Source organism: Canis aureus, chromosome 6, assembly GCF_053574225.1.
Source record: "Canis aureus isolate CA01 chromosome 6, VMU_Caureus_v.1.0, whole genome shotgun sequence".
Lineage (NCBI taxonomy): Eukaryota > Metazoa > Chordata > Mammalia > Carnivora > Canidae > Canis > Canis aureus.
Genome location: NC_135616.1, coordinates 66,832,115 through 66,845,000, shown reverse-complemented (window position 1 = coordinate 66,845,000; position 12,886 = coordinate 66,832,115). Strand labels below are relative to the sequence as shown.

Sequence of the window (12,886 nt, the reverse complement as noted above, 5' to 3'; positions counted from 1 at the left end):
TTCTGCCACGAGTTTAAAAGCACATTTAGTTAAACTTGATATGAAACCTCAAGATAGGTCAGAAAATTTTGTTTAAGACCACTTTAGCCTAGTTGGATTTTGCAGAAATCAACAGCTTTAATTATGGAATAGGAAATTTGGAGCTGCAGGGGGAGTTGGAGGGTCCCTTACTCAAGCGAATACAGGTAATTGACAGTAGAACCGTATCCAATCTGTCACTAAAACCTGTTGATTTTACCTCCAGACTGTCTCTTGAGTTTTCTCCACTTATCTCTCTCTCTGTCCCTCACCCTAGGTATGGCTGTCATGATCTCTCATTTGATATCTACTGTACTACATCTGAGTAGTCTCCCCACACCTCTTCATTTACAAAAGCATATATATTCTTATATATATTCTGCTTAAAATCCTTCAAAAATGTAACCTTGGTCATAGGAAAAAGATTAGTCCTTTATTCTGCAAAGCTGTCAGTGATCAGACCCCTGCTTGCCTGTTTGGCCTTTACCTGCCACCTTTGTCCCCCTTCCTCCCTGGATTCCAGTCACACAGACCTCTTCAGTTTCTCAAATACACATGCCCATTTCTACAGCATCTATATGCTATTCTTGCATATATATGCTTAGAGCACTTATGCTCTGTCTAAATGCCTACTTAAACTTCAGATTTCATCTTAGATAACACTTAAAATCCCACATCTCCCTTCCCCCCAAGTCCTTGCAGACTAGATAGATCCCACTGCTATTTTTTCTCATCTTTATATTTTTTTCAAAATCCATATTACATTTTATATATTTGTGTGATGATTTAATTAAAGTCTGTTTCCTCGGGTAGAGTGTAATCTCTGAGGGTCGAGTTTACATGTATTTCGCTTATCATTGTATCTCTAGTGTCTGCCCCATTGCCTGGTACATAGAAGGGACTTAATTCTTGTTGAATGAATGACTCCCAGTTAGTTCTATTTCTACTACACCAATGATTTTAGAGTAACATTTTTATTTTTGAAATCTTAGCCATATGCTTTATATAATTCACCCATCTGTTGATGAAGTAGCATTTGAGAAAAAATAGAATTTCAAGTTATTTATTCCTAATTTGTAAGTCACACTTAAAAAAAACACCTTTTTTTCTTAAAAACGTAAAATCAGTAGTGCTAAATATTCTTCCTTATTTTTGATGGAAGCCAGTCACATGTTAATTTTTATTCATCAGCTCTCTCATTTATGAGTAGTTTTTGAGAAGCTAAGAAGTCATAGAAACAATTGGATATGGAATATAAAAATGCAAAAGAGATGGTGGTAATATTAAAATTAGTGCCTTTCAAATAATGTTCCACAGAATAATGTTCTTGGAAATTTTACTAGGTACTCTCCACCTTTTCCATCTTTTCCCTGCCATTCACCCACTACCCCAAAGGAAGATTGTATTTTTATAAATAACTTTGGGAAGCATAATATAGTATATCTCCTTCTCATAGAATAATAACAATGTATATTAGCATAGTAAAGCTTCTTTTGCCTTTAAGCAATTTTTCAGCATTGGCACTGTTGACATTTTGGACTATTAGGTAATACTTTATTGAGAGGGAGGGGTGAGACAGGATGATGTCCCTGACCTTGTAGGATGTATAGCAACATCCTTGTCTTCTATGCATTCAATGCCAGTAACACCCTTTCTGTTATGACAACCAAAAATTTCTCCAGACATTGTCAAATAATTCCTGGGAGGCAAAATCCATCCCCAATTGAGAACTCTAGTTGTTGTTGTTGTTGTTGTTGTTGTTGTTTAAGATTATTTATTTATTAGACAAAGACAGCACCTGCATAAGCAAGGCAGAGAAGGGTAGACAAGCAGACACCCAGCTGAGCAAGGAGCCTGCCAAAGGCTGGATCCCAGGACCCTGAGATCATGACCTGAGCTGAAGTCAGACACTTAACCAACTGGGCCACCTAGGTGCCCTGAGAACTGCTACCTTAAAGAGATCAGCTGACCTCTGTTTACACTATTTCCCAAACTTATTTGAATTCCTCGGATTTCTCCTTCTCCTTCTTCTCTTCATTTACATACCCGATGTCCTGGAAAATGCTATTTTAAATGATCGCATAGTGAAAGTAAACTAATTCTACTTTGAGATTCCTGCTTAAAGATTCCTTTAATATTTTTCATTGCACTTAGAATAAAATTTAGACTCTTTAACATGGTCTTTGCCTACCGCCCTAATCTTACCTCTTATCAATCACTACCTTCTATTAACTTCCATTGTAACTTGCCTTTCAGGTCATCAAGCACCCAATTCCTTTCCTAATATGTTATTCCCACTCTTAGGAATCATTTTGCCCCTGTTGTTTGTCATCCTTTAGGTTCAGGTTTCTGATTAAACTCCATCTCCTATGAAGTCTTTTCTGATCATCTCTTACCTTGCCAAAAGGATAGCTGTCCATACTAGGCTAGTACCTACATTCTGTCTCATACCCTGTTGTCTTACATTTTTCAGTTTGTAATTCTTTTGTTTATTTGTGTGAGTTTCTTTCTGTCTCAATCACTGGAATGCAAACTCTGTAGGGGACAGGAGCCACATCTATCTTGTCTGTCTATCTATCTATCTATCTATCTATCTATCTATCTATCTATCCCCATCATTTAGCACAGAGCCTAACATCTAATAGGCACAATAATTATTTGTTGAATAAATAAATGAATATGTTTTAGTTTATCATTATGTTTCTGTTATAGGATTAAACTTGGAGCTAAAATATATTTTATTGAGATATAATTCAGATACTATAAAATTTACCATTTGAAGGTATATGCTTTAGTGGCTTCTTATACATTCACAAATTTCTATAACTGTCCCCACTACCTAATTCCAGAACATTTTCATCACTCCCCATTCCCCCCTCTCTGACCCTGCCAACTACTAATCTACTTTTTGCCTCTGTGAATTTGTTCTGGACAATTCATATAAATGGAATATGTGGTTTTTAGTGCCTGGCTTCTTTCCCTTTACATAATGTTTTCAACATTTATCCATGCTATGGCATGTAGTAGTACTTCATCCGTTCTTTTGGCTGAATAATATTCCATTATATTGATAAGCCATATTTTGTTTATCCATTAATTAGTTGATAGATACTTAGATTGTTTTCACTTTTCAACTGTTAAAAATAATGCTGCTATAGACATTTGTCTATAAGTTTTTGTGTAAACATGTTTTTACTTCTCTTGGGTATATACCTAGAAGTGGAATTGCTAGATCGTATGGTAACTCTATATTTAATTTTTTGAAGAACTACCAAACTGTTTTCCAACATGCTTGCTCTATTTTTACATTCTTACCAGCATTGTATGAGGTCCCAGTTTCTTCTTATTATGTCAACATTTGTTATTGTCTGTCTGTCTCTTTTTAAGTCATAACCATCCTAGTGGATATGAAGTAGAATTGTGGTTTTGACTTGCATTTCCCTAATGATTGGTGATCCTTTGCCCATTTTTTAATTGGATGATTTGTCTTTTTATTGTTGAATCCTAAGGGTTCTTTATATATTCTGGATACTAGACCTTATCTGATACATGGTTTGTAAATGTTTTTCTCCCATTCTGTGGTAGTTCTTTTACTTTCTTCATAGTGCTCTTTTAAAAACAAATTTTTAAATTTTGATGAAGTCCAATATATCAACTTTTTCTTTCATCTCTTCTGCTTTTTGTGTCATATCTAAGAAACTATTGCCTCAGCTACATTCTGGAAGATTTATGCCTCTTTTGAGAGTTTTAGAGTTTTAACTTTTGCATTTACGTCTTTGATCTATTTAGAATCATGGATGGTATGAGGTTGGGTACAATTAAATCCTTTGTGCATGAATATCCAGTTGTTGAAATTTCATTTTTTAAAACTTTATTAATACATCATAATGATTAAAAAATGATTAACATTGTTTTAACACGTGCCATTAAAAAAAAAAGTATGAAGCACATACTGTCTCCCAGACATTATGTTAGGCATAGGATCTAAAAAGATTCAAAAAATCCCTGTTCTTCAATATCTTAAAGATCTAGAAATAAAGAACATTGAAAATTGTAATAAAAAGTTGAGTGGAACATATGAGATATGTGAAAAAATTAATAATGGTTTTAAGACATTGGTTTTTGAGAGAATGCATGTGAAAGTAAGATGACACTTTTGGTATAAAAATAAAAATATTCCTGGGGCAGTTGGGTGGCTCAGTTGGTTGAGTGTCCACCTCTTGGTCATACCAGATCATGATCTCAGGGTGGTGAGATTGAGCCCCACATCAGGCTCCTCACTCAGCAGAGAGTCTGCTTGAGTTTCTCTCCCTCTTCCCCTTCTGTTGCATGAGGTTGCATGCTCTCTCTTCTCTATCAAATAAATAAATAAATCTTTTTTAAAAATTAAAATTAAAATATTCCTGACAATTGCTATAAAAAGCACTTGGTGGTGGTTGCTATGCAATAGGAATGTTTTACCTTGAATAGTACTTTTAGAGTCATTTTCTATTAACTTACTAATTTGCGGGGTGGATGAGAAAGAAATTTTCTGTCATCTATAAATTTGAGATGAAATTTTGACCATAATAGAAGTGACAAAGAAATCTCCCCATCATATTCTCTCTCTCTCTTTAGTATAACTGACTGAATTAATATTTATTTAGCTCACAGTGAAAGATTCTCTACAGCAAGGTTCTCTGAGTCATTCTTCACTAATTCTGGACTTTTCTCCCCTTTGTCTGCTTTTTTTTTTTTTTTTCCTGTTGATGCTAATCTTGTAATTGTTGATATATCTTGTTATATGTTTGCTACCTTTTTAAAAAGTAGACTTAGTCTTTTGAGACTAATTATTGAATTCAGAACATGTTAAATTCATTGTATTAGTGTACATGGGCTTCCATTGCAGAATACCATAGATGTGTGGCTTAATCAATAGAACCTTTTGTTCTCACAAATCCTCAGGACTGAAATGCAAGGTCAGGTGCCTGCTTTCCATAAGGCCTCTCTTCCTTCTTTGCAGAGGGTCTTCTGGATGTTTTTCACATGCCTTTTCTCAGTGTCCACTGAGGCTATCTCTGATGTCTTTTCCTCTTTTTATAAGGACACCAGTCCTATTGGAATAAGGCCCAATCCTTATGACCCCATTTAATCTTAATTACCTCCTCAAAGGCCCTGTCACATTGGGGATTAGGGATTCAACATACAAATTTTGGGAGGTGGTGGCTGCACAGTTAAGTAACACATAGTAGACACTTTTATATTCATTATTTTATAATAAAATATAGTGAGTTTCTATAAAACTTAAATTGTTACTGGAGAGGGGAAAAAACCCTCTTTTTTATCTAGGTTCTCTGCACCTGTGTTTTCTTACCTCTAAAACAAGGAAAATTGGCTAGTTGGTTTCTGAACACTAAAATTCTGTTTCTCCAATTTAGAGTTATTGATTTCTACCATTATCCAGCAGGTAGGTTATAGTTATAGGAAGCAGTCCTTATATAGGTTGTAGTTATAGGAAGCATTCCTATATATATATTATAGAGATTGATGTTTTGTAAAATCAGCATTCTCCCAACTTCTCGTAACAGAGTGAAAGGCTTAATCATCCTGAATACCTCTAAATTCTTAGTTAAGGGCAGCCCGGCTGGCTCAGCGGTTTAGTGCTGCCTTCAGCATGATCTTGGAGACCCGGGATCAAGTCCCACATCGGGCTCCCTGCATGGAGTCTGCTTCTCCCTCTGCCTGTGTCTCTGCCTCTTCTTTCTCTCTCATGAATAAATAAATAAAATCTTTTAAAAATATAATAATAATAATAATAATAATAATAATAATAATAATAATAAATTCTTAGTTAAGTCTTTTCAACTAGCTATGCTGGTTAGGTTTTACTATGTATAATTTAAAGTTTTGGATGTAACATGTTTCTTTTCTTCTTCCAGTTAATAATAATACTCTTTGCACAATGCAATTTGTTTATCATTTGTGAATACATTTCATCGTAATGGATTCAAGCAATACAGTAAATATAGATAGCAAAATGAGAGACTCCCTCTCATACCTACTCTTTCAAATGAGATAACCACAACTAACAGTTTGGCATGCATCCTTCCAATCTTCTCTCTGAATGTACATATGAATATTGTTTTATGCACATATCTTTTCATAAATGAGGTCATGCTGTATATATGCTGTTATTTAAATTTTTCATCAGTAGTGTGTCTTGGGATTTTCATACATACTGGGATGTATTTTTTTTTTTTTAAATGGCTGCAGAGTGTTATATGATGTTACTATAATTTGATTAACTGTTCCCCTTTTGTTGGACGTTACTTTGTTTTATCGCTATTAAAAACAGTGCTTCATGTACATCCTTGCGTACACATCTTTTTGTGCCGAGATTCCTTTAGAGTATATTTCTTACATGTGGGATTAAACACGCTGAATGTTTTGATGGCTACTCTCTGATTGCCTTCCTAAATGGCTTTACACATTTACATTCCCACCAATAGGGAGTGAGAGTTCATTTACCTTTACCATTGCTGAAATAATATTTTAAAGTTTATTTCAGTCTGATGGTTTAAAAATTATATTTCATTATTTTAAAGTCACATATAACTGATACCCGGGATATTGAGCATTTTTCTTTGTTCATTAGCCATTTGTATTTATCTATGAATTGCTCTAATTTATCTAAAAATTTCATTTTTCTTATGAAATATCTTTTAAATATACTGATTTGTAAGACATTTTGAAGTCTATTTTGCATGTAAATCCTTAATTTAAATGTTGCAGTTATGTTTTCCCTGTCTATTGCTTGTCTTAAGTTTGCTTATGGTATTTTGTGGAGTGGAGATTTTTCATTTTGTGAGATGTTGGTCATTCCCTTTATGGCCTATTTTGTGTAATGTTTAGGAAAACTTTCCTCATTGGAGTTATTTATTTTTCTTGTGTTTTATGACATTGTTTCAACTCCATTTGGAGTTTATTTAAATGAATAGCTCAACCCTATTTTTTATATGGTCCATTCTTTTCTCACTGATTTGAAGCACCCTTTATCTTAATCTTAAATCCCCGTGTACATGTTTTCCCCAAAGTAGACTGTTCCTATGAAACCTTTTTTTTTGTAAGCCAAAATGATATGAATGGGACCTCTGGGTGGCTCAGCAGTTTGGTGCCTGCCTTTGGCCTGGGGCATGGTCCTGGAGTCCCAGCATCAAGTTACATCGGGCTTCTGTGTGGAGACTGCTTCTCCCTCTGCCTGGGTCTCTGCCTCTCTCTCTCTGTGTCTCTCATGAATAAATAAATAAAATCTTAAAAAAAAAAATGATATGAAGACGCAGTTAACATTAATTTATGTAGAAACATTAATTTATTGTTCCCAGAACCAAAAAATATCTTATCTTAGGCCTTTCTGATACCTTAGGACATACTTTGGTAACAGATGCACAAAATAAATCGAAATAAAGCATAGATATGCTCACAGACACAGTCCAAAGCTTTGGCGACTTGGTGTTGAGATGCTAAGTGCAATTCCCAGGGAAGGGGCTTGGGGGTGCCACTCGTACTGCCAGGGTGCTTGATGCCTTTGTAATGGCTTGCTGCAAAACAAATGCTGGAAACTATTTTTTGGGGGAGAGGATAAAAGCAAAAATCCTCTACAGATTTCTTTTTAGTTAGCAAACAAAACAAAACAAAAAAACCCCAAAAAACCTCATGTCTTTTGTAAAAGCAAAGTGGTGTAACTTGAACTTTCAAAAAAGGGGGGTACCTGTATATGCAGATCTATTTTTATGTATTATTCTTTCCTCTTTTCTTTTGCTATTACTTTTTAGTATTGCTGTAACCTTACTCTACCCTCTTCTGATTTGTGACTATTAAGTTATATGTGAACCAGCAGTCTACATAAGAGACTACTAATATTTTAGATAAAACAATCTTTAATCTAGGAAATGAAGGATTCATATGTGATTAATAGGTAGAATATTCATGCTTTAATACATGAAACTTATGTGTTTTAGTTTATTAGAGGCTTACTTAGATTTTTTTGGTTTCTAGGCTCAGTAATCCTTTTTTTTAAAGTAAATCCCATGCTTTTATTTATTTTTATTTTTTTATATATATTTTTATTTATTTATTTATTCATAGAGACACACAGAGAGAGAGAGAGAGAGAGAGGCAGAGACACAGGCAGAGGGAGAAGCAGGCTCCATGCAGGGAACCCAATATGGGACTCAATCCCGGGTCTCCAGGATCACACCCTGGGCTGCAGGCAGCGCTAAACCGCTGAGCCACCAAAGCTGCCCTCAGTAATCTTTTAAATAGTTGATGTTGCTGAATATGCAACCTGTGTGTAAATATTAATATGTTAAAATTATTTTTAAAATAAGCTATATTTAAATTGCTTTGGTGAACAACTTTGTTCTTTTTATAAGGAAACAAAGTAAATATAGCTAAGCCTTTATTTTGCTTTTGGGTTTTTTTTCCCCTAACAATCCAATAAAGTAAAAATTTTAAAAATGGGTAATAAAGTAGAATGAGATACTACTTTTATTTTAAATCAGCTATAGCTAAATGCTATTACAAGAGCAGCATCTGTTACCATGGGTCATCTCTAACTCAAGGTCACCTTAAAAGAAAGCTTTGACCTGCTTTTTGCTTTGAAAAAATAATTCTCCGTGACCTTGGGCAGCTATAGCCTTTATTATACCTAAATTATGGAGCTTACATGAAGAACTTAAAGTGGCCACCCTTTCTTTACTTAAAATCAATACAATGCTTTGTTATCTGTTAAGTTCTAAAACATAAGAAGTATAGAAGTAGATATATAAATATTTCAAGGTTTTGTGTAGTGTAGTTTTTATTTTTTTTTAATGTGTTACTCAAAATAAGTGAATAGATTTGACATGCTTTTTAGAACTTCATTTTAAGCTTTTGTTTTTCCTTAAACTATCTCTGGTACAAAGAATTAGTATGTATATGTATGTACTGCATATTACTCAGGGAAATACTGTTTCTCTTCCTCCTGGACAGATGATTTGTTCAAGAGTTTTTGGGATTGCTCTAAGATTGGGGGAACATAAAAGGACCTATATTTTTCTACACATTTGAAGCTTAGATTGCCCCAGAGATCCAGAAATAGGATAGTTCTAAATTATGATTACTATCTGGAGTCTAGGCAGATCTCACTTGGACAAGAAACGTACCCATTTAGGTTTGGGGGTTCCTGAGGCTACAGATATCTATACTTATGGTATTCAGTAAATTGACAGCTACGTAACAGAATTCACAAAGTGGATCAAGCCTCCAGAGACATATATTGATTAGTCTACACTGTATTTTTAAAATATCTAGATTTTATGACTTCTGAAAATTGGAAGATCTGACAACTTTAACCCCCTGTCACCACAGGGCAGCAACTAACTAGATGTACATCTGTTCTCACTTGCCAGAATCCATACTACTTATCCCGAAGGTGTCATTTGCTGTTTATCACCATACTTGTACAATATTCCATTTGGTCAACTCACTTATCTTCCTACCCAGCAACTGTAGTCTTAGAATATGTAATTTAGGGTAGCCCTGGTAGCTCAGCGGTTTAGCACCACCTTCAGCCCAGGGTGTGATCCTGGAGACCCAGGATCAAGTCCCACATCAGGCTCCCTGCATGGAGCCTGCTGCTTCTCTCTCTATGTGTGTCTCTGCCTCTCTCTGTGTGTGACTCTTGTAAATAAATAAAATCTTTTTTTTTTTTTTTAAATAAAATCTTAAAAAAAAAAATATGTAATTTATAACCATCAGTCTATAATTTTTTTCCTGTATTTGGTGCAGCTAAGTGAAAATGAGTAGAAAGCAATATAATATAGTAGAAACAATCAACTCATTTTTTCCTGTAACATATTATATATTCATGTATTCATTTTCTGTTTATTTATTCCCTGAAATATTTACTCTTGCTAAATCCTACTCATTTCAACTCCCAACACTTTAAGTCTTTCTTGATCACCTTTATCGACAGTAGTGTCTTCCTCTCCTGAAGTTTTAGAACACTTTTTTTTTTTTACCACTATAAGTTTATTATAATAGAGACTTAGTGAGTCTTATTCAGTTAAAAAATAATGTGTTCCTATTAAGAGGCCTTTCAGTACTCTTTTCTTAATATGGTTCACAGTTCATTGTTGTCATTTTGAAGACTAAGAAAGTAGTACCTTTAGATTTTATTTCCTTAGTTTTCTTTATTAGCCATTGGATATTTAAATTTTTCCTTGCCTTCAGTTACAGATGAAGACACAGTAAAGAGGTATTTTGCCAAGTTTGAAGAAAAATTCTTCCAAACCTGTGAAAAGGAACTTGCCAAAATCAACACGTTTTATTCAGGTGAGTAGGTTTTTGGTACAATATACAGGAGACAATTTCTGCTGCTAAGGAAAGAGCAACACTGCCATGTTTAACTTTTTTATCATCATTTTTAAACTAGGGCTTGTTTTTCTCCTGTACTGCACTTAGAGATATTTTCTTTAGCTGGGGGTAGTAATACATCTAGCACCTCAATATTTAAGCCTAATATGGTCATTGCCTAGAATATTTTGCATTTGCAAAGATTTGGGAACCTCATTATGAACCAGTACTTTGATAGAGCTTCACTAAAGTCCAGTCTGAAGCTGTAAAGAGTCAGATGTTTGATTTTATTATTTCAGAGCTGAATTACACAGTTCCTGCTTATTAATTACATCACTTTACCTTTCCATTGTATTGAATATTCATTTCTGTCTCTCTAGAGCATTGTCTCTATAGTGTCCTCTACAAGATGCTATTGAAGTTGAGCAGAAAATACTAGAACTTCCATTTATTTCTGTCTGACCCTTTAAAATTCTGTTATATGTATTCATATACCACCCTATTCCTTTAATATCTCTTTTCATCTCACAAAGCTCAAGTTTCTTGACTCCCTCATCTATTCCAGTAGATAAGGCCCCTCCCAGGGTTACTTCCTTCTCCATCAATTACGTTAAGCACCTTGTCCCTTGTGCTTTTTAATGTCCTCACCTTCATTGCCTTATATGCTTCTGCCTAGTGAAATTCCAGCTGTGGACCAATGCAGCTTTTTTTTTACTGTCTTTATGCTTATGCACAGGTTGCTTAGGATAGTCAGGGGGGCAGAAATCACAGTAGAACAAATATGAACTAGTATAAATTCATTATTACATTCTTAACTATGTCCTCAAAGCTGCCCATGGGTCCTAATCAGTGCCCTTTTCCATGCTCCAATGTGGGTTTTTTTTTGTTTACTTTTAAGCAGGTTTCACACCCAGCATGGAGCCCAGCACAGGGTCCAAACCCACAAACCCATGACCTCAAGATCAAGACCTGAGCTGAGATGAAGAGTCAGATGCTCAACTGACTAAAGCCACCCAGGCACTCCTCCAAAATGTTTTTATAAACCCAACACCATTCTCTTGAATTCTCTGACCCTACCATCTTCTCCATCATGCTCATTATACCTCCTACTCTACAAATAAAAATAAAGTACTTCAGGGGTGCCTGAGTGGTGCAGTTGGTTAAGTGTCCGACTTGGTTTTGACTCAGGCAGGTCCTGCTCCTCAGGGTCATGGGATCAAGTCCTGTGTCAGACTCTGAACTCAGCATAATCTTGAGTTTCTTTCTCCATAAATCTTTAAAAAAAATTTTTTTAAATAAAGACTTTTAGCTCCTCTTGGTGTATAATATAGTATGCATATCTATGCCACCCTTCCCCCTAAATACTTGTTGACATTCTTACCCTTCTTTATTTTCTTCCAATCTTTTTAGAAAGATATCTCTCTTCAATCCGTGGCAAATCTGTACAACTACTGACTAAATTTTAGCTCCTTAAGACTTTGCTCCAATAACTATTTCTTCTAAGAATTAGTAAATAAATGCATCATTGACTTCCCTTTTTACTGGTTTAGTCTTAGGAAGTCTAGCAAAAAAGAAACAGAAAAGGAAGCAAATGCCTTAATTCTATGTTTTTCTCCTCATCTTTTACTTATGGCTGGACTCCTAGGCAAAGAGAACAGTTCATGCAGAGGCACAGAGCCATGAAAGGGCACAGTATACATGCATGTCCTTTTCACTACATTGTAAGCACCTAGAATGCAGAGACAAAATAGAAATATTTTTTGAAACTGTGATGAATAGATTTTCAGCTAGGGAAAAATGTACAGTGAAATGGCAGTGTGCAAGAACAAAGATAATTTCTGCAGTTAGGAGGTAGGAGGAAAAGAGGAACCAGCAGTATAGACAGAGAAGGAGAGGTCAGCCATGTAATGAAGAATGAGGAAGAGGAAGCTAAAAGAGGAAGGCACTTGCAGGGGAAAGAGTGTTTAGACTGAGAAAAGCCTGTAGTATATGACCTAAGGCTGTAAACGAAAGATATACAAGGTCAAGTTTATTAGCATTTTTCTTTTGCTATGATTTGGGGAAGGATCTCTGAGCCCCACTCTACTTGGGTAATTTAGTTTAGAAAGAGTAAATAATACTTCTTGGTAGATACAGCAAAAGAAATCTCTACTGTTAACAATAGATACATATTTTTTATATGTTAAGTTATAGTAAAAACTGTATATAAATTGTGACCCATTATACCTAGTCAGATATGTGTGTTTTATGTATGTTTGTATGCATCTATATATGTGTATATATGCAATATATTTAAACAATTAAAATTATTTTCATAGAGTAATATCCTTTCTATGTGTAATATATTCTATTTTCTATATTTATTTCTATTTGACTTATAAAATGCTGACTTATGATCCACACAATTGCTTTTAATGACCCCATATTGGTCTTACAACCCTAGTTTGAAAAATGGTATCTTTGATTTGATTGTTTGTCAGAAATAATTTTAGGC

General features: G+C 34.7%; 1 protein-coding gene across 2 annotated transcripts in view; it reads left to right on the top strand.

The window, feature by feature from the left end:
• The window catches only part of XPR1 (xenotropic and polytropic retrovirus receptor 1), a 218,528-nt gene that overhangs the window by 121,318 nt on the left and 84,324 nt on the right, over positions 1-12,886 (top strand). For both annotated transcript variants that reach the window (XM_077902071.1, XM_077902072.1), the window contains one exon: positions 10,270-10,371. In XM_077902071.1, the coding sequence (XP_077758197.1) occupies positions 10,270-10,371 (102 nt within the window). The remainder of the gene's footprint in view (positions 1-10,269; positions 10,372-12,886) is intronic.